Source organism: Vipera berus (assembly GCF_964194415.1).
Source record: "Vipera berus genome assembly, chromosome: 2".
NCBI lineage: Eukaryota > Metazoa > Chordata > Lepidosauria > Squamata > Viperidae > Vipera > Vipera berus.
In genome coordinates this window covers 159,675,301-159,696,406 of record NC_138203.1, presented here as the reverse complement: position 1 = coordinate 159,696,406, position 21,106 = coordinate 159,675,301, and the positions used below count along the sequence as shown (strand labels likewise).

Sequence of the window (21,106 nt, the reverse complement as noted above, 5' to 3'; positions counted from 1 at the left end):
GAAAGGGCAACTTGTGGCTTTTAGTTTGGAAACGTGCTGCAGAGACTCAAGATTTAGTGTGCCAATTTTCAGGACTCTTTGCCTTTCTGTCAGGGAGAACCTACTTTTCCCTCTCCCGCAATTGGGAAAAGGAAATAATTGCTGTCAAAAGATTGGGAAAAAGCAGCTCTGTGAGCATCTCCTAACCTCAAGTTCATAAATCAGTTTCCACAAACTGGGAAAAAGTGTTGCAAACATTAAAAAGAGCCTTAAGAAACTAGTGTCCCTGGGGCCTCAGCCAAGCAAGGACCTGGGGCTGAGGGGTTGCTTTCACATTCACCCTTAGCCTGGTCTAAACCCAGCTCTTACAGGGCCTGCCTTAAAATCCCGTTCCGTTGTTCCGCTTTGCCATTTTGCCATTTTCCCCTCCCCAAAGCAGCCCCTTCTCCAAAGGTTGATGGCAAATCAGGCAGCTAATAGGAAATTAATCAGGCAGCTGTGGATGCTGCTAATAGCCAAGTCGTTAAAAAGAGATTCTTTACACGTTTTTAATTACAGCAATTAAATCAAGTCAATAAAATCCCTCCCCCACCCCCACCTCCCATTTTGTCATTAGTACTATTATTATTAAAAGTACTATAAATTTCCTACCCACAAACAGCTGCGCCATGAGGAGGCCCTGACCTCCATCCCTTCAGCGACAAGGTTGCGGTTTACATTGTGCGAGGAGAAGAAAGGCTCCACGCTGTAGATACCCATGTCTGAAAGCGATTTGGCCATTTTTAGGGGTCAGCGAGAATGGGCATACAAGAGGTACGATTCACAGCAAATGTCTACCAGCAGTAGAGGAGAACGCTCTGAATGTGGAAGAACAAAGCTTTGTTTGCTGGGTCTGTGTGTGAAAGAGAGTTTGTTAACCACAGGTCAGTGCCAGTGTAAAACATGTGAAACATTCATTTGTGTGGCTTTTGCTCTAAAGAATCTGGAGAGGCACCTTAATAACTGCGTTTTAAAGAGGTTTGCTCCCCCACTGCCGCTTTTGGCCACTTCTTGCGATACAATTTTTTTCCCCAAGAAGCTATAGAAGGCATGTTTTATTGTGTCAGTTGTGAAGGGTGCTCATTCACATATATAAATTGCCACCTTTCAAAAAAAACACATGCAGTGACTAAGAATGGTCCTGCCATATTTCTCCTGTATATTTTGCAAAGAGAAAACTGTCATTTATATGGATACCCTTTCATACCTTATACATGACATGGGCATTTTGGCACTTAGCAATCCATTGCCGCAATCAAAATACTATACAAAGCCACTTGCTTTGTGTAAAGAAAAGTCTGAGCAATCTATCAGGGTTCCAAGGGTAGAAATGACCTGGGTTTTGGGAGGTTTGTTAGCTGTGAAAAATTGGAACTTCAGGGTTTTTTAGCCACTTTTGTCCCTTTCCTAAAAGAATATACAAAGGGCAGATTCTGGTGTGTTCTTGCCTGGAATTGGGTGGGTAATTGGCAGCCCAGAAGCTGCATGCAGCCCTATGAGAAACACTGTATTGCCTCCCAACGCTTTGCTCTTTTTTAAACAATTCAAACACAGTTTAATTAAGCTTTTAAACAGAGTTTCACATCTATTTTATGTGAAATAAAAAAGCCAGCACCACCACCCCAGTCCAAAGGCTGAAAATGTTGGGTATAATTATTCCAGCAACATGATTGCATCTCCTCAGTGGCCCTAGTTCACTGACAATAATCATGATAAAACTGAAGGTCCAAAGTGTGACAGATGGTGAGATGTAAACTTCATTGAGTAACTTAATATAGTTGTGACCTATCAGGATGCATGGATGAGCTCTTCTCTTCCATGGTTTCAGGCAGAGAACAACAGCAACAACAACAACAACAACAACAACAACAACAACATTTATGAATAAACAGATAGTGATGATCAGCTGCATTCAGAATTGCTGAACATAATTTGTGCATGATTTGGGTCTTCGCCACAGTGAATCATTGCCTATTCTTACCTTGCCTTGTGGCTCCTACATTCTTATCCTGTCCTATCCTAATCTCATAACTGGAGATGGTTGACTGAATGCATACATGAATAGCAATAGCAATAGCCCTTAAATACTGCCCCATAGTACTTTACGGCACTCTCTGGGCAGTTTACAATGTTGGTATACTGCCCCCAATAGTCTGGGTCCTCATTTTACTGACTTTGGAAGGATGGAAGGCTGAGTCAAACTTGAACTTGTCAGGGTTGAACTCCTGGCTATGGGCAGAGTTAGCCTGCAATGCTGCATTCTAACCACTGAGCCACCAAGAATGCTTGCATGCTCAAAATGGTAGAAAGGTAGAACAGGTAGAATCTAAAGTGTTCTTAAACTGGCAAATGCCATTTCTTATTTATTTATTCATTCATTCATTGTTTGTTTATTTATTAAATTTGTTTGCTGCACATTTTGGCATAAGAAGACTCTAGGCAGCTTACAACATTAATATTATTATTACAACATTACAACACTATTATTTTCCACTTCATCTTAGTTCCTTTGCCAAGGTGGATAGCATGAAGGTGCCGACATGCATACATAGTTTAGGGTGGTAGACCTGACTATATTTTATCTTGGTAGTTCATATTTATTTACTGCTGTTTCTCTCTCCACTCTCTTAACCCGCATCCGGCTCAGACATGGGAAGCTTTGAAGAGAAAGAGAAGCAGCAGAGCGTATCACATGGTGAAGCTGCCGTCATCCGTGCTCCCCGCATTGCCAGTTTCCCTCGTCCACAGGTCACGTGGTTCCGTGATGGGCGCAAAATCCCTCCCAGCAGTCGCATGTGAGTAAAAAAAAAACCATTCTGTGAAAAATACTGAGGTAAAATATATTTCATAAAACTGGATGCCGCTCACTTTTCTTTGGAGTAGGATCTTATAAGGTAGCTAGCCAATCTTGGTGAGAGCCCCAGAGCAGTGGGCCCCCAACCTTTTGGACACCAGGGACCAGTTCCATGGAGAGAGGTTTTTCTGCAGACCAGAGGGGCTGTGGTTTTGTGTGCTACCTGCGTCCCGCGGATGGGGCTTCGCTCGTTTGCATGGACCCATTTCAAGCTATGCCGCAGCCTGGTTTTGGCCATGGACCTGGGGTTGGGGACCCCAGCCCTAGAGAACATGGAGACCTTTGCACCTGAAAGATAGGAGAAGTGGCCCTGATGTAATGCTACCTTTGGGGACTTTCAGAACTCCTTATACCTGCTCTCACTTCCCTTTCCACCTGGGAATATTGAATACAATGGCTCCTCAGAGAGAAGCTTGCGTTTCATCCCTTGCTAATTACCCGCCTGCTTCAGGAGTTGTTTTCCACTCTGCCTCTGATGTACCACCAAAGCACTATTTGCACCCCAGTTCCATTTGAGTGACTTGGCTGAAAATAGCCATAGCTTTCTACTTTCTTTAAATATACCATGCCCTAATGTTCCAGATGATGACCAGTGATGATTCTTACATTCATGCCCTAATGAGCTGAACTTTAACCTGGAAACTGACTACAGGTAGTCCTCGACTTACAACAGTTCATTTAGAGACTGTTCCAAGTTATAACGTCACTCAAAAAAGTAACTTATGACTGTTTTTCACACTTACAACCATTGAATCATCCCTGTGGTCACATGATCAAAATTTAGATGCTTGGCAAATGACTCATATTTATTTTTTTAAAAAACCATTTTTATTAGTTTTTCAATTTACAATCTATATATCTAGAAAGCATCATGGTACCTGGGTAGTCATCAATTGAATAACAGAGTTTTCAATACATAGTTCGGGTTACATTATCATAGCATCCTTCTCTATTTCCCTCAACATTCAATACAACATATTTAAAATAACAGATTTATAAGAATAGCATGGTCAATTAAAGATTTTGTCAATCCAATTTCAATGAAGTATATTTATATCCTGTTAATTGTACTATCCAAGTTTAACCTTTGACATCACAAATAGTATTCAGAACCCCAAATTCCCTTTTTATTACACCAAAGATTGTATCATCCAACATACACCCAAGAGTTAAATAGCTAACTTCTACTGCAAATGACTCATATTTATGATGGTTGCAGTGTCCCGGGGTCATGTGATCCCCTTTGGGACCTTCTGATAAGCAAAGTCAATGGGGAAGCAACCATGTTGCTAACTTAACAACTGCAGTGATTCGCTTAACAATTGTGGCAAGAAAGGTCATAAAATGGGGCACAACTCACTTAACAAATGCTTCACTTAGCCACATAAATTTGGGGCTCAGTTGTAGTATTCATATTGGTAATAGAAGCAGTTTGCTTCACCATTAGTATGTGAACCAACTCTACCCCTATTCCCCAAAGCCAATAAATAACGAAACAAAGTAGTGAATGTGGGCAAAATCAACAAATACTATACAGTAGATATAATAACTTACTCATATGTTGCATTTTAAACTCATTGTTTCCAGCTCAGTGTCCTTGCTCTGTTGGCAAGCACCGAAGTGCGTCTTTCTCACCTTCTCCTCATTAGTTGCTCTACCCAGCTGCTGTGTTTAGAACCCTGATGGTTAATGAAGGGATTTAATACTCTCAGATCCAGAAGCATCAACAGGGGGTCTAAAACATGCTGAAATTGTGATAGATGAAACATGAGGGTGAGGGTATGTGTAAGCAGTCCGATTATAGTTAGAAATACTATTTGGCCAATAAACTAATTAAAGGAAAAAAATACAATCTGGCAACATGTGCAGCAGTCAGACTATTGTAGGCCAAGATGAAGTCCTCCAGTCATGGGATACATTTATAAACGAGACTCAGAACATGCCCATAAAAAAAGTAACCTTCATCCCCAATGGAAAGTCACGAGGCAGACACATTAGCTGCCCTGTTTATCTGAAAGAATCCTTGCCACATCTAGTTTTAATGGAGAAAATGCCAGGGAATGCAGCTGAATGTGTTCTTGTTAAACTAACATTAAAGATGTTTAACAGATGTCCTAGACTCATCACATTAAAATCTGGAGATAGACTTGATAAACTAATGGCTTTGTTTATCATGGAGAAAATGAATTTAAGCAAGAGAGGGAGGAAGAAGAGAGCTGTAAGGAGGGGGATCTGTTCATTCTTATCAACTGTAATATTCGATTCAGGAAAGGGGAAAATTGCCAAGACTCTCAGCCCAGAGAGAGACATTCATAGTAAGGTGCAGCAATACCCTAACACACCAAGAATAATTTTTAAGAGTGGAAGTTTACCTAACAGCTACCTCTTTTTTGATATGCTCACAGACATTATTCACATAAAGGGTATGAAGGAAAGGGGTATGGAGACTATTAGTACTAATTCATATATAAGGAAAGTATGACATTGAGAAAATGGTGTATTCATTTACTGTACTTGTTCCACAATATGTGAAGAATTATGCTTCTTGCTCCCGATAGCTAATAGAGCTGTGTTTTTATGAGCAGCAGCTCTCCGTACTTGTTCCATGGAATCCTTCACACATTTTAATCAATCAATCAATCAATCAATCAATCAGAATAGAGCTGGAAGGGACCTTGGAGGTCTTCTAGCCCAACTCCCTGCTCAAGCAGGAGACCCTATATAATTTCAGACAAGTGGTTGTTCAGTTTCTTCTCGAAAACCTTCAGTGATGAGTGATGAAGCACCCACAGCTTCTGAAGGCAAGCTGTTCCACTGGTTAACTGTCCTCACTGTTAGGAAGTTTCTCCTTAATTCCAGGTTGCTTCTCTCCTTGATTAGTTTCCACCCATTGTTTCTTGTCTTGCCTTATGGTGCTTTGTAAAATAAGCTGACCCCCTCTTCTTTGTGGCAGGCCCTCAAATACTGGAATACTGCTGCCATGTCACCCCTAGTCCTTCTTTTCTCTAGACTAGCATAAATCCAATTTCTGCAGCTGTTCTTCATACGTATATTCATCCATTGGCCCCAAATGCAGTTTAGCAGTCAAAGGTAAACCATAATAAGTAGTGAAATTGCTCAGTTCTCTCACATAGGCTACTCATAGGAATGCATAGGTGTACATATTTGCAGTAGGTTCCTTTCTCCAAGGAGTTTCTTAGAATGATCATTAGAGCAACGAGTACTTCATTGCAGTGAAAGGTCTGTTGTGTTGCCTGGCACAGAACAACTGGTGTGAATGGAATGTACAAAAGAACTGTACCAAATTACCTCCTTTTTTGCCTCCATAAGCTGTGTTTGAACAAGAGAATGCCTCATTAAGGCATTCTCAAGGCAAAACATCAGTAAGATTGCTGTTGTAATTCTGGACTAATTTGTTTATAAGCTGTGTCTCCCAAACACAATAAAAGCTGATTCATTTTTAGAATGTTGCTGATAGAAATATGCTTGTTTCTTTGTGGCTGTGCAATCATTCACCAAAATAGCAGCTCTGCAATTAACACTTTGACTGCATCTTCACCTACCTTGATATCCTGTTTTGTGTTATCTATCCAACTACTGTATGTTTCAGGAGCCCAAGTGAAAGCTCCAATTACAAATATATGTAAAATATTTCTTTGTAATGTCTACTAGTCAGGCAAATACATCTTAGCTCTATCTCTGGGACATGTGTAATGGGAGAATGATCCTGAGTTTCCCCACATAGTGGAAATAGTATTTTTATTACTATTGGGATAGGTTGTGGTTTTAAAACATTGAAGAAATGAAGAATATAGAATAACTTGCAATTAATGACATATTTCTCCAGTAGTGTGAGAACTCCAAGAGGCAATTCAGTCATGCGATATTGGATAGTTCTAAATATGTGAACACTTAAGATTGTGATTATCACAGTTTTGGAAGAGTGTAATGTATTGTTTCCCACCCAAAACTACTTCCTAGCAAGAAGTAGAAACAAGAAATATGTTATCAGACCTTCTCAGTGCCAACTGACTGTCTCTGAATAAGCAATTTGCATCTAGTGAATTTAGAACTTTGCATACATTACTTGGTTCATAGAGAACTCTCAATTACTTGAGAGTAATACACAGTATATAGACAGATAAGCCACCACACCCTATATTCCCCAGCTTCTTTTTATGTGCACACAAAGCTCAGCATATTTAGTTCCATATAGTTTCAAAACAATGCACAAGCAGAGTTCTTAATAAGCTGAACTACCTTAATATTTCCCCACTGGGATTCATCTGACTCCCACCCAGACTGCATTTAAAAAAAGAAAAATCCTTGAAAACATGGCTTTTCCCACAGCCTTAGATTAGAGAGAGTGATGGGCCCTGGGTATTTTAAAATTCAGGTTGGTTGTTCTCTTCCAAACATTTTGAGGTTTTTCATTTTGTATTTTATTACTGTTTGTTAGAGTTGGAAAGCCTCATGAATACAAATAAATAAATACATTTCTGTAAAAAAAATAAATTAGCTTTAGTGTTGTGATCCCCTGCTTTCCCCACAATTAGCAACATCCAGATTTTGGATTTCATGATGAAAGGGAGATTCAAACAAGTACTTCCTTAAATCTATTTTGAAGTTATTGTTGCATTAGCACACATAATTATTTTGCTTGCTGTGATTAATTTTTTATGCAGTTTTGTTGCATTTGTCGTTTCCTTGATTTTTTTGCTATTATCATTTGTAAGGTAGTTAAAGGACTCTACTTGGAAACAATAGATTAAACAATAGATTCACATGATAGAGTCACATCATTACAACTGATTTAATTCTCTGGCATTCATTCATGGTTTGTTTGTTTAGTGTCAGGAGCATCGCAATTAAAATAAGGCTTACTATAGGAGATAAAATTTAAAATATAAAGTACAAAATGAAAATATGTACAAATTAAACAGATCTTGCCCAGAAACCAGCAACATTAATTGTGTTCTATCGGGCTGCCATGAGATCCTCAGGTGTAAGTGTAAATACCCGTTCATTTGTAATAATAGACCATCAAAACTACGTTCATATTACTTACTAAAGTATTTAACTGTGGCATAGTATGTTCACTGCAAATAATTTATTGCTTGCTCATAATTTCCTTCTTTTCTTACTGCTTGTAACTTTGTGTTTAAATAATACACTATCATTCTAGGGTTAATGATAATAAACAGTAGTAATAGCAGGAAAAGCAAATAACAAGATTTCACAATAACTAAGAACAGAAAAATTAAGGAAGGAGATGGAGGGGCTAATTCTGCTTTCACAAGTCCAAGCCTTAAGAACAAATTCATACAATGCCAGAATTGGGAAGACAGCAACAGACAGCAAATGCCGCCTCTGCAAAGAAGCTGAAGAAACAGTGAAACAACAAGTTAGCTGCTGCAAGAAGATGACAAAGTAACAGCATGACAAAGTAGGAACAATGATGCATTGGAATATTTGCAAGAAATGCCCTACTTTATGGGATGACCGTAAAGTAGACAAAAAAATAGAAAATGAAGAAGTTACAGTAAAGTGCTCTGGGACTTTAGAATTCAAACAGGCAAACAACTACCAAATAACATCCTTGATTTAACAATTTTTTTGATAAAACAAAAAACAAAAATGTCCAGGCAGTACTTGGAGACAGCTGAACAGAAGAGAAAGAACTGGAGAAAATAACATAATATAACGATCTGCAAAAAAGGTGTAGAACATCTGTGGCAAAAGAAAGCAAAGATGGTACCAATAGTGATACGCACCTTGGGTGCTATCCCAAAATATCTGGAGCACTATCTGAACAGCATCGGCATTGACAAAATCACCATCAGTCAATTGCAAAAGGCAGCCTTACTTAGAACAGCTTACTTCCTATGATGATGTGACATCGTCAAAAAATAACATCTGCCTATCTCAGGTCCTTGGGAAGGACTGAATAATGGATGAAACTGCCAAATACAATCTAAACATCTGGCTGACTGCAACAAACCATAATAAAAATTATTTTTAAATTGAAATGTTACTGGATTATTAATATTAATGAATATTGCTACATTATTGATAACGTAATATTAATGATATCAATATCAATGAATAGTAAATTTTTAGGTGGCTTACAACCAATTAAAAACAAAATAAAGCATTAAACTATTAAAATAATTAATATTAACATTAAAATTGACTAAAAATCATTAAGGATGCTAAGGAAGGGAACAAGATGTACACAGGGTGGGATCTTATATCAGTCCATTAGTCACATTCTCTTTGGGGCTCCAGGCTAATTGGCAGAGCCTAATTTTCAAGCTTTGTATAGATGATGCTGATAGGTCAACTTCAATGTTACACATTTTGTCAGTCTTTTTGCCTGTCAAAAGATTTTGTGCACATGTCAAAAAATTCAGAGTATCAATCAGGTTATTTTGGAGCACCCTTTTTGCATAGTCCAGAGGTAATCATGTAACTACTGTATAAAAAATTTCCCATGACATTTGAGAAAGGATAATTCCTTTTTCCAGAACTCCTTTTATAGTCTTTGGTACCAGGGTATAGAGAAGTCCTGGCGCAGTGGCTTAGCGGTTAAGATGCTGGGCTTGTCAGCTGGAAAGTCGGTAGCCCAGGTTTGAGACCTGAGCTCCATGCAATGGGGTGAGCTCCTGTCCTTGCTCCAGCTCCTGCCAACCTAGCAGCTCAAAAGCAAAGTAAAGTAAAGAATTCGCTTTGGAGGGAAGGTCACAATGCTCTATGACATCATGCTGGCCACATGACTATGGAAATGTCTTCAGACAATTCTAGCTTAATGGCCTTCAAACAGAGATTTTATTTTATTTTATTTTATTTTATTTTATTTTTTTATTTTATTATTTTATTTTATTTTATTTTATTTTATTTTATTTTATTTTATTTTATTTTATTTTATTTTATTTTATTTTATTAATTTAATTTAATTTAATTTTTATACCGCCCTATTCCCGAAGGACTCAGGGCGGTTTACAGGGCAGCATAAAATACAATATAAAAATAGTATAAAATTAAAATAGATTAAATTAATTAAGCCCAACAATTAAAACAATATTAAAAGCTAAAACCCCTTCAGTCCAGGCCTGATAGATCAAAAAACCAGGTTTTCAGGTCCCGGTGAAATGAACGCAGATCGGGGGCGGTCCGAAGTTCCACCGGTAAATCATTCAAAAGGGCAGGCGCGCCCACAGAGAATGCCCTCCCCCTGGGGATCACCCACTGGCACTCCTTAAGCGACGGCACCCTGAGAAGGCCCTCCCTGTGGGAGCGCAAAGGACGATGGGAAGTTGATGCCGGCAGCAGGTGTTCCCTTAGATAATCCAGACCCAAGCCATTGAGAGCTTTATAGGTCATTACCAGCACCTTGAATCTCACCCGGAGGGCAACCGGAAGCCAATGCAGCTCACGGAGAAGAGGTGTTACACAGGAGTATTGGGAAACTCCCATAACAACTCGCGCGGCTGGATTCTGCACCAGTTGAAGCCTCCGCGTGGTCCTCAAGGGCAGCCCCATGTAGAGAGCGTTGCAGTAGTCTAGCCGGGAGATCACGAGCGCATGGGTGACTGTGCGTAGGGCATCTCGGTCCAGATAGGGCCGCAACTGGCGCACCAGACGAAGCTGGGCAAAAGCCCCCCTGGTCACGGCTCCTATATGGTCTTCGAAATTGAGCCGTGAATCCAAGAGGACGCCCAAGTTGCGAGCCCTATTGACGGGGGGTAACACCTCACCCCCCCCATTATTAGTGATGGAACAACCTGGTTAACCCGAGATGCCGGTATGCACAGCCACTCTGTCTTGGCAGGATTGAGATGAAGCCTGTTTCTCCCCATCCAAACCCGGACCGCCTCCAGGCAACGGGACATCACGTCGAGTGCATCAGTGGGTTGGTTTGGGGTGGAAAGAAAAAGTTGGGTATCATCAGCGTACTGATGATACCCCACCCCGAAACCATGAATGAGCTCGCCCAGCGGTTTCATGTAGATGTTGAACAGGAGGGGAGAGAGGACCGACCCCTGAGGGACTCCACAAACGAGAGATCTCGGGGCGGACCTCTGCCCTCCCGTCAACACCGACTGCGAGCGGTCCAGGAGGTAGGAGGAAAACCACCGCAAAACAGTGCCTCCCACTCCCAACCCCCTGAGATGAGCACTGCCCCTATAGTCGGCAATGACTAGGGAAGTAAAATGCACAGGGACTCCTGTACATTTTTTCTCAGGGTATCAGGCAGCAGCTTGGCAGGTGAATAACATAATCCCCTCAAATTAGTAGAAAAACTAAATCAATTCCAGTGTCTAATGGAAATATATTTTTAAAAACCAAGTATTAAGATTTTATGCTGGCAAGGTGGGAGGCAACAGTTCCTAAGGAAGAGAGAGACATGTTATAAATGTATCTCAAATACCTAAGACCATCAAGCAACTTATCAAATATTCATTACTTTGAGAAGGTGGGCAAGGAAGCTAGAATGTAAACATTTGAAAATCTGTATCAATCTGGGACATTTTGGGGCCGTAATGGGTTCAACTGTTGTACATAAGGCTTCATTTTTGTCTTCAGTAACGATTCCAGTTTAGATGAATCATATCTTTGAGTCTGCCAAGGCTAGCTGAGAAGTTACATTACAAGGTAAGTGTCTGGAGACTAGACACAACGAAGCCTGAGTGCGAAACCTGACACAAGCAAAATAAAGCTCAAGAATGGTTGGTTTCTGGTAAAGAGAATCCAACAGAATTAGTAATTTGTCTGGAGTCTACACAGGAACTTGAGAGCCACAATCTGGATACTTTATCAGCTGTTCAAAATCAGTAGTCAGACACTGTAAAGCAGGGCTTTTCAACCTTTTCACCGATTGTACCACTTTTAGGATATGGCAATATCCGAGTACCACCAGTCACCTAGCAAGGTGTCAAAAACTTAATGACACCCCCCCAAAAAAATGAAAAAAGTGATGAAATACAGGTAGTCCTCGACTTGCAACAGTTCGCTTAGTGACTGTTTGAAGTTATAACGGCACTGAAAAAAGTGCCCCCCAAGCCACAGCCAAGTAAGACATCTGCCTGCCTGCCCAGCGGCGCTCTTCCTCCTGTCCACGGTTTTCATTGTTGTGAGGATTTCTGTTGAGGATTGGCAGCGGGGGTGGGGTGGGGTGTTTGGTTTTTATTCCTCCCCCCCCTCTGCTGGGTGGTTGCAGCAGGCTTTGGTCACTTCACTTGACCCTGGGACACTTTGACCGTCATAAATATGAATCATTTGCCAAGCATCTGAATGTAAATCACAAGACCCTGGAGATGCTGCAACATTCCAGCTGATCGGCACTTCTTCTGGGCTCAGCAGAAGCGCCAGGATCAGCGCCAAGCTCCACTTTTCTAGGATGGTCGTGTACCACCTGCCAGGTGCCAATGTACCACAAGTGGTACCCGTACCACTGGTTGAAAAGCCCTGCTGTAAAGGAACTGGAATTAGGATGTTTGAGGTGGTCTCTTCAGTTTGTGTATAGCATAGGGCTAAATAAATAAATCTGGAATTATCACCTGTGCAACATACTTGTGCAGGTTCTAGCAAGGGGGGGAGGAGAGGTGAGAACTGAGTTCATCTCATACAAACATAGAAATATCATAAGGAAAGTATTAATTCAATTCCATTAAAAATTAACATCCTGGGGCACAAATGTACACATAGTAGAAAAACCCATATTCTTAAAAAGAACCAAAGAAGACTATTTATGCCACTTTAGAGTCAACACTTAACCCAGTGCTAATTTTCTCTCACATACACAAACACACAGCTGTGAAAACACGTGTGTAACATCTATTGTACAAGGAATAATCTGAGTGATTTTCCATTTGTGAAGGCAGTTTTGAAGTGTTCTTTCATAGCAAATCTAATGGTAAAATATACTGTATTTCCCCTCCCCCAGACATTTTATAGTTCCAGAAGATTAGCTCTTTCTTCAAAAAGAAAAAGAAAACTATTAATCTATGAACATCCAACCTGTTCTCCCTCTTGAGTGTGTAGCTACCAAGATAATTTAAAGACAGGCAAAGGAAATGGGAAATATATTTTAATTGCTTTTCATTCAAGGTGAAAGTAGTTTCACTATTTTGCAAATGTTTAGTTTATGCATTGCAGTTAGCTAATCTTCAGAAACCAACTGTATTTTAATTTTTTTTAAAAAAATAGTGGTTTTATTAAAAATTACAACTACGGTGGTTTTATTAAAAATTACAACTAATATAAATTTAAAAAGAAAAAGAAAACAGAAAATTAATAGAAAATTAAAAAATAACAATATAGTAAAGAAATATATATATTTCTTTATATATACAGTATGTATATGTATTATATGTAGGGCTGTGTGTGTGTGTGTGTGTGTGTGTGTGTGTGTGTGTGTGTGTGTTACAACTGACCCTGCAGCATTGTTGTTGGACATATGCATATGCTGAATTAAATTTATTTATTTATTTTATTTATTTTATTGGATTTATATACCGCCCTTTCCCGAAGAACTCAGGGCGGTTTACAGGGTAGTTAAAACCAAATCAATACAAAAATTTTAAAAAATTAAAAAAAATTAAATCATCCCTAAAAATAAAAACCCCAGTTAAAAATTCTCAGCCTGGGCCGGATAGCTCAAAGAGCCAGGTCTTCAGGTCCCGGTGAAATGAACAAAGGTCGGGGGCAGTCCTAAGCTCCATGGGCAGCTGGTTCCAGAGGGCAGGCGCACCCACAGAGAAGGCCCTCCCCCTGGGTGTTATCCGCCGGCAGTCTTTTACCGGCGGCACCCTGAGAAGACCCTCCCTGTGTGAGCGCACTGGACGAAGGGAACTTGATGCTGGCAGCAGGTGTTCCCTCAAATATCCAGGACCCAAGCCATTTAGGGCTTTATAGGTCATCACCAGCACCTTGAATCTCACCCGGAGGGCAACCGGAAGCCAATGCAGCTCGCGGAGTAGAGGTGTTACATGGGAGTATTGGGAAACCCCCATCACAACTCGCGCGGCCGCATTCTGCACCAGCTGAAGCCTCCGAGTGGTCCTCAAGGGCAGCCCCATGTAGAGAGCGTTGCAGTAGTCTAAACGGGAGGTCACGAGCGCATGAGTGACTGTGCGTAGGGCATCTCGGTCCAGATAGGGTCACAACTGGCGCACCAGGCGAACCTGGGCAAAAGCCCCCCTGGTCACGGCTCCTATATGGTCTTCAAAATTGAGCCGTGAATCCAGGAGGACGCCCAAGTTGCGAGCCCTATCAACGGGGGGTAACACCTCACCCCCCCATTGTTAAACATGGAATAGTCTGGTTAACCCGAGATGCCGATATGCACAGCCACTCAGTCTTGGCAGGATTGAGACGAAGCCTGTTTCTCCCCATCCAGACCTGGACCGCCTCCAGGCAATGGGACATCATGGCGAGGGCATCGCTGGGTTGGTTCGGGGTGGAGAAAAAAAGTTGGGTATATCAGCGTACTGATGATACCCCACCCCGAAACCACGAGTGATCTCACCCAGCGGCTTCATATAGATGTTGAACAGGAGGGGCGAGAGAACTGACCCCTGAGGAACTCCACAAACGAGAGGCCTCGGGGTGGATCTCTGCCCTCCCGTAAACACCGACTGCGAGCGGCCCAGGAGATAGGAGGAAAACCACCGTAAAATGGTACCTCCCACTCCCAACCCCCTGAGACGCCGCAGTAGGATACCATGCTCAATGGTAACAAACGCCGCTGAGAGATCTAATAGGACTAGGACAGAGAAGCAACCCCTGTCCCGAGCCCGCCAGAGATCATTCACCAGCGCGACCAATGCCGTCTCCATGCTGTGCCCGGGCCTGAAACCTGATTGGTACGGGTCCAGATAATCAGTTTCCTCCAGGAACAGAGGAAGCTGATGCGCCACCACGCTCTCAACAACCTTCGCCAGAAAGCGAAGGTTGGAGACTGAACGATAGTTATTTAAAACAGCCGGGTCCAGGGCAGGCTTTTTGAGGAGGGGTCTCACCACCGCCTCCTTCAAGGCGGCGGGGAAGACACCCTCCTTCAAAGAGGCAGTTATTACTGCCTGGAACCAGCCTCGTGTCCCCTCCCGGGCCGCATAAACCAGCCAGGAGGGGCACGGATCCAACAAACAGGTGGTGGAGCTCAGCCTCCCCATGATCCTGTCCACATCATCAGGGGAAACAGGGTCGAACTCAGTCCAGATAACATGCTCAAGACCATCTGATTCCTCCGCGTCAGACTCCGCCCAGTCAGAGTCCAAGCTGGCCTGGATCTGAGCGATTTTGTCCGTCAGATGATGACTAAACTCCTTGGCCCATCCCTGTAAGGGATCCTCCCTCACCTCCTGGTTAAGAAGGGAGCGAGTTACCCTAAACAGGGCGGCTGGGCGATTATCTGTGGACGTGATGAGGGCAGAGAATTAATTAGCCCTCGCCGTCCTCATCGCAGCAAGATAAGACCTTATAAATGTTCTTAGCTGCAATCAGTCAGATTCGGAATGGCTGGACCTCCAACCGCTCTCTAGACCCCGTCTCCAACGCTTCATCTCCCGGAGCTTCGCAGAAAACCATGGAGCCCAGCGGGATCTGCACTGGGTCAGAGGTTGCAAGGGTACGACACAGTTGAGTGCCTCAGTGGCCGCCTTTTCCCAGGCATCCACCAAGGCATCAACTGGGCTGTGAGTGAGGGTGATTGGTATAGACCCAAGCGCCATCTGGAACCGTTCAGGGTCCATTAGGCGCCTGGGGTGGAACCATCTAGTTGGTTCCGCCGCCCAGCGGCGGGGGGTGGCATAACGGAAGACCAGCCGCAGGAGATGATGGTCGGACCATGACAGGGGAGTAACGACCGGTAAAGCCCCTCCCAAATCATCCAACCACTGTCCAGACAGGAACACCAGATCGAGAGTGTGACCCCCCACATGAGTCGGGCCTTGAATTACCTGGGTCAGGTCCATGGCCGTCATGGAAGCCATGAACTCCCGGGATAACTCCGATGACCCTCCCAGGGAAGGCAGGTTGAAGTCACCCAGCACTATGAGCCTGGGGAACTCCACCGCCAACCCTGAGAGGGTGTCAAGCAGTTCGGGCAGAGCTGTTGCCACACAGCTGGGCGCCAGGTATGTAAGCAACAAGGTCATCTGAACCCGAGAACCACATCTCAGGAGGAGGGACTCACTCCCACCAATCTGGACAATGGTGGTCTCCTGCGGACATAAAGTCTCCCTGATAACCACCGCCACCCCACCGCCCCTACCCTGAGCCCATGGCTGGTGTAGCACACGGAAACCTAGGGGGCATAACTCGATCAGAGGGACCCCTCCCTCCGAGCCCAACCAGGTTTCCGTAATGCATGCCAGATCCGTGCGTTCCTCCTCGATCAAGTCACGAACGAGGGGAGCCTTATTAACAACGGATCTGGCATTAAGGTAAACCAGACTGAGCTCAGGGGCCTGATCACCCTCACCCCCGGGCAAAAGGGTGCTAACCAGAGGGTCGGAGCGCGTCACCGCTCGCAAGCAGTGGGGGCGTGATCCCGGATGTTGATACGGCCCTCCGTGCACACACCTGCTGCCATTGCCTATCGTCGTGGGGATTTGAAGCCCCACCCCAACACATCCAGAACCAGCCGCCTCTAACCCAAACCCCGTCCCGCCGGGACCCCAAACTGGCCCAGACTGAGTGCCGGTTAATACTTCCCTCCCCTCCCTCACCCTCCCTAACCTTTTAAAATAACTGGCTAAAAAGTGAATCAGAGGCCTCTTAATACGTCTCCACTCGAGGCCCCTATCTAAGCCCAACCACCTCTCGGGGTCCCAACAATTGGGCCTGTCATTAAGGGGAGTGCAGGAAAGGGCGGCAGGTCGAACCCAGGAGGAAGAAACCCCCCTGAGGGCATACAAATCGGCTCCAGAGTAGTGCAAGGGAACCATATAATAGTGAAAAATGTCCGCATAGGGCTGATATTAATAATGGGTGGATCACAGTCCATTAGTCCAGCTCAGCTCTCACCTGAGCTGGGGCTCAGAAAAAGAAACCCCAACCGTCCTCTCACTACGGCTGAGGAATCTAGCCTGTCATGGACAGAGTGAGGAATCCCGGGGTAAACCTACCCCAGCTGGTCTCTCACACCAGTGGGGCGGTTGATGATCAATCCAAGACTGTCCTCCCACCACGATCCAGTCCCAGGTCCAATCCGGAATATTAATGGGAAGCACTAGCCCCCAACCGGGCATTAAAGCGTAACCCTGGCCGATCTTCGGGCCACAGTAGTGCCTGCCAACCAGCACAAGGAGAAGGGCCAAGCCCCGGCCGATCTTCAGGCCGCCGGCCATTACCACCATTCCGGGGGGGGCAAAGACATCCCCCTACAAACACCGTGCAACAGCAAGAAGGCATTTCCGTCCCCAAATCCAAGCATCTACCAGCAAATCCAGCAAATCCAGCAAATCCACAGCGGTAGGATGAAACCACGGCCAATTTCCAGGCCGGGAAGCCACCGCCGCCATTCGGGGGAGAGGGAGGGCTCCGCGCCGCCGAAACAGCGCCTGCCAGCTGATATAAGTCCCAACTCCAAACCGAGTCCCCGGATCGCTCAATCGTCGCCGCTGCTCCTCCGACAGGCGGGGGGTGTCCACAGCGAAAAGATAGTAGAAAGAGCCTGTAGAATAAGCCCTGGCTGATTTCCAGGCCAGGAAGCCACCGCTGCCACTCGGGGGGAGAGGGAGGGCTCCGCGCCGCCGAAAGCAGCACCCGCCAGCTGATATAAATCCCAGCTCCATACCGAGTCATGAATACAGTAAAGCATTAATTCTAAACATACTTAATAAAGGACAACACAGCTCTATCTCATATGCCACATGATTACAGATCCTGATGTATACACATACAATAAATGGGTGTGTTTGTGTGTGTGTGTGTGTGTGTTCATAAGACACACAGAGAGAGAGACCTATCTGACTTCAGGCTCATCATTAGTATAGGTAGTCCTTGATTTACAAGAGTTCATTTAATGAGGGTTCAAAGTCACAAGGGCCTCAGAAAAAGTAATATTTACAACCTGTCCTCAGACATAACAGCCATTGCACTACCCCATCGGTCACCTGATCACACTTTGGGCACTTGGCAGGCAGCTCACATTTACAACTGGTTGCAGCATCCTGCAGTCATATGATCATGATTTTATGAGTTTTCCAGCCAGGTTCCAACAAGCAACATCAATTAGGGGAGCCAGATTCATTTAAACTCTGCATGGTTCACTCAGTAACCACAATAAAAATAGTCATAAAATGGCATCCAGTCACATGATTACTCACTTAACAACCACATGACTTAGTGACTGAAATGCCAGTCCCAATGATGGTCATAGGTGAAGGACCTGTATTCTATTATCGTAGCATTGTGACATTTTATATGTTCATGTGGCAAAAATGCACACCACAAATGCTATTCTCCAGATGCTATTTCTCTTTCTGTTCCTATTTTGCCATAGGTTACTTACATAGCAGCCTTTTAATTATTGTGTTTTATGTGCACTGCTTAATTTTAAATGTTCCAATACAGTGGTCCTATAGGTTGTTACAGGTGGGAATGGATTTAAAGTTGTATAAGTGGTTATGCAACATTTTTCTTGCACTCTGCTTCAATATCGGGTTAGAGAGGAGTAATTAGAGAAAGGAGGATATTTTTCCAAATCCCCCCAGCCATTTTTCAATGCATATCTATGCTGCTCTGAACAATCATATAATATTTATTCTGAAATGATCATTATTTCATATCTGCAGATGTGTGCAGCTATGCTTGCAATTTCCAGGCTTAAAACAAATGCCAACTTGAAACAGCAGCATGATTTCCTGTTTTCTTCTGTAATTTCAGTTTCTATACTATGGTTTATGGCATATGCTCTCAGTAGAAACTCTAATAATAAAAAACAGGTGATCCTTCCAACTTAGCTTAGTTTTTCCACTTTCAACACTGTATATATTGATTGGTGCCTGACGTACAATTTCATTATAGCAAAGTACTCTACATTCAATAACTTGAATCCACAAATATGTATATACATATCTCCCTCTCCCCCCTCTCTCTCTCTCCCTCCCTCCCTCCCTTGGATGGATGGTTGGTTGGGTAGACAAACAGACAGTATTTGAACCCCCAAACATAGCATGGCAGTACTTCATAAACAAAGAGTTTCCTGTCTTCCGGGATCCTGTAATCAAATAATTCTGTGGTAGATTACTCACTTCCAATAGAGCCCTTTTATTTATTTTCAGTGGTGAAAAAATAAAAGCCAATACAAAAACAAAAAGTTTTGCTTACTGGAATGCCTGGAAAAAAACTAATTTGTATTTCTTTCAGAAATTGAAGCAAGGAGTCAGTACATAATCAGTAAAAGAGAGAGATTGGAGTCACTTTATCTGAACATGGAAAGCCATGAAAGCCAACAGCTTCCTAAAAGGAACAGCCTATTGTAACGCAGTATGAGATGATTGGTATATTCTCTACTGAAAACTTTTAAATTAGGTGTGTCTTCCTAAGCTAGTTATTACAAGGAAAAGTTTGAGAGCTCATGTAGGGATGAACAGGAGAGTGAAAACACTTTTAACAACCTAACTTTGAACCTTGATAAATATCCAGTGCTGAATCCACTTTTTTCTCCATCCAGAGCTATTACGCTGGAGAACACACTGGTGATCTTGTCGACTGTGGCCCCTGATGCGGGAAGATACTATGTACAAGCTGTAAATGATAAGAATGGAGACAATAAAACCAGCCAGCCCATCATGCTCACTGTGGAGAGTAAGTGCTCTTTTGGGTGAAAAGTGGGGAGAGGGCTTTGGATTCCAGCTGACTGATTTTCTGAAAAGGTTCACCTGCCTTTTTAGCAACAGTCTGGTAGATACCAATTCAGTTGGCGCAGGAGAAAGATCATGTACCTGCTCCATGTGCCAGTGCTTCTTTGCAGTGGGAAAGCAAACTACAAAATCAAACTATTTATCAATACCTAGTCAACAAATATAACAGTGTTATTGTTATTGCCATAAACACCAACACCGTTCATCCTGACTAGACCCCTATTATTTTAATTTTCTATATGGCACAGCAAGTAAGTCATGCTCAGGCCCATTCGAGTGGAGCTAGGACTTTAATTTACTTTAGCATCCACTGAATCCTTTCAGAATCTGCTGATAGAGAAATACAACTTTTTCCGACAGAGGGACAGCTGAGCGATCAAGACATCAGCCACTGAGTATTGTGGATGAAGGTTCTGTCCTTCCCAGAAAGAATCAAGAGAGCTTGATTTTGACAACTTTACACCTCATAGAGACCACACTTGTGCACACGACACACGCTACAAAGGGATTGGCAACTTTGAGTAGTGCTTTGGCCATCTTTCAGGTGGTCCTGGTAAAAACTGTGTTACAGAAGAGAATGGCTGAGGATGGTTTTGACTTCTTGCCCAACACTTTCAGCTCCCAACAGTTGACCAAATGGTTATTTGAGGAGCTGCTGGACAAAAAAAAACCCCTTATGCAGAGTCTTTCTTCCACATTTTGTTTTTAATACTCTCAAAGGACAAGGGGATGGGCAGAGTGTGTTGGATGGCAACAGAAGTCAGAGAATCAAGGTGGGGTGGCATTGACAGTAGATCATAAAAGCAAATGTGAGGGCTGTGCATGACTGATGTACTATATGTTGCTGGGACATGTCCTAGAACTTTGAGACAGTGCCTGCATTTGACACTGAAATTGTTTGTTTTCAGTGTGCTTTCTGCAAAAAAATGAAAATGTGTATAAGATTGCAGCCTGAATCTCTTGTCACTTTAAGGATCTGGAAGGGCTGTCTGAATAAATGCCAGCCACATCATTTCAAGAGGCTAGCACAGTGTGAATTACTTTAAAGCTAAGTGCTGCAGCTAAGTGGGAGGTGGGCTGAAGTTTATGCCTTGCTTATTTTCTGGTGAACCAATGGTCCCTAAAGCTCAGTTTTGTCACCATTGTCTCTTTGCACCTGGCTTCTCTGATGCTTCTGCTGGCTCGGGCCCAGATTTAATTTGCAGTAAATCTCTGGCAAAGCGGCTGGTGCTGACTAAACATTTCTACGGGCTCTGAATTTATTTAGACACTTTGGGCCATAAGTATGAGAGCTAGGAAGCTTTCATTACATCACCAGCTCAGCCCCCCCCCCCTCCCCTTTCCTATCCCTGCATCGGCT

At 43.3% G+C, this 21,106-nt stretch overlaps 1 protein-coding gene across 1 annotated transcript in view; it reads left to right on the top strand.

Annotated features, from left to right (window-relative positions):
• The window catches only part of SDK2 (sidekick cell adhesion molecule 2), a gene marked incomplete at both ends in the record, with an annotated part of 415,888 nt that overhangs the window by 309,737 nt on the left and 85,045 nt on the right, over nucleotides 1-21,106 (top strand). The window contains 2 exons of the mRNA XM_081321147.1: nucleotides 2,666-2,813; nucleotides 19,557-19,690. Coding sequence (XP_081177273.1) covers nucleotides 2,666-2,813; nucleotides 19,557-19,690 — 282 coding nt within the window. The remainder of the gene's footprint in view (nucleotides 1-2,665; nucleotides 2,814-19,556; nucleotides 19,691-21,106) is intronic.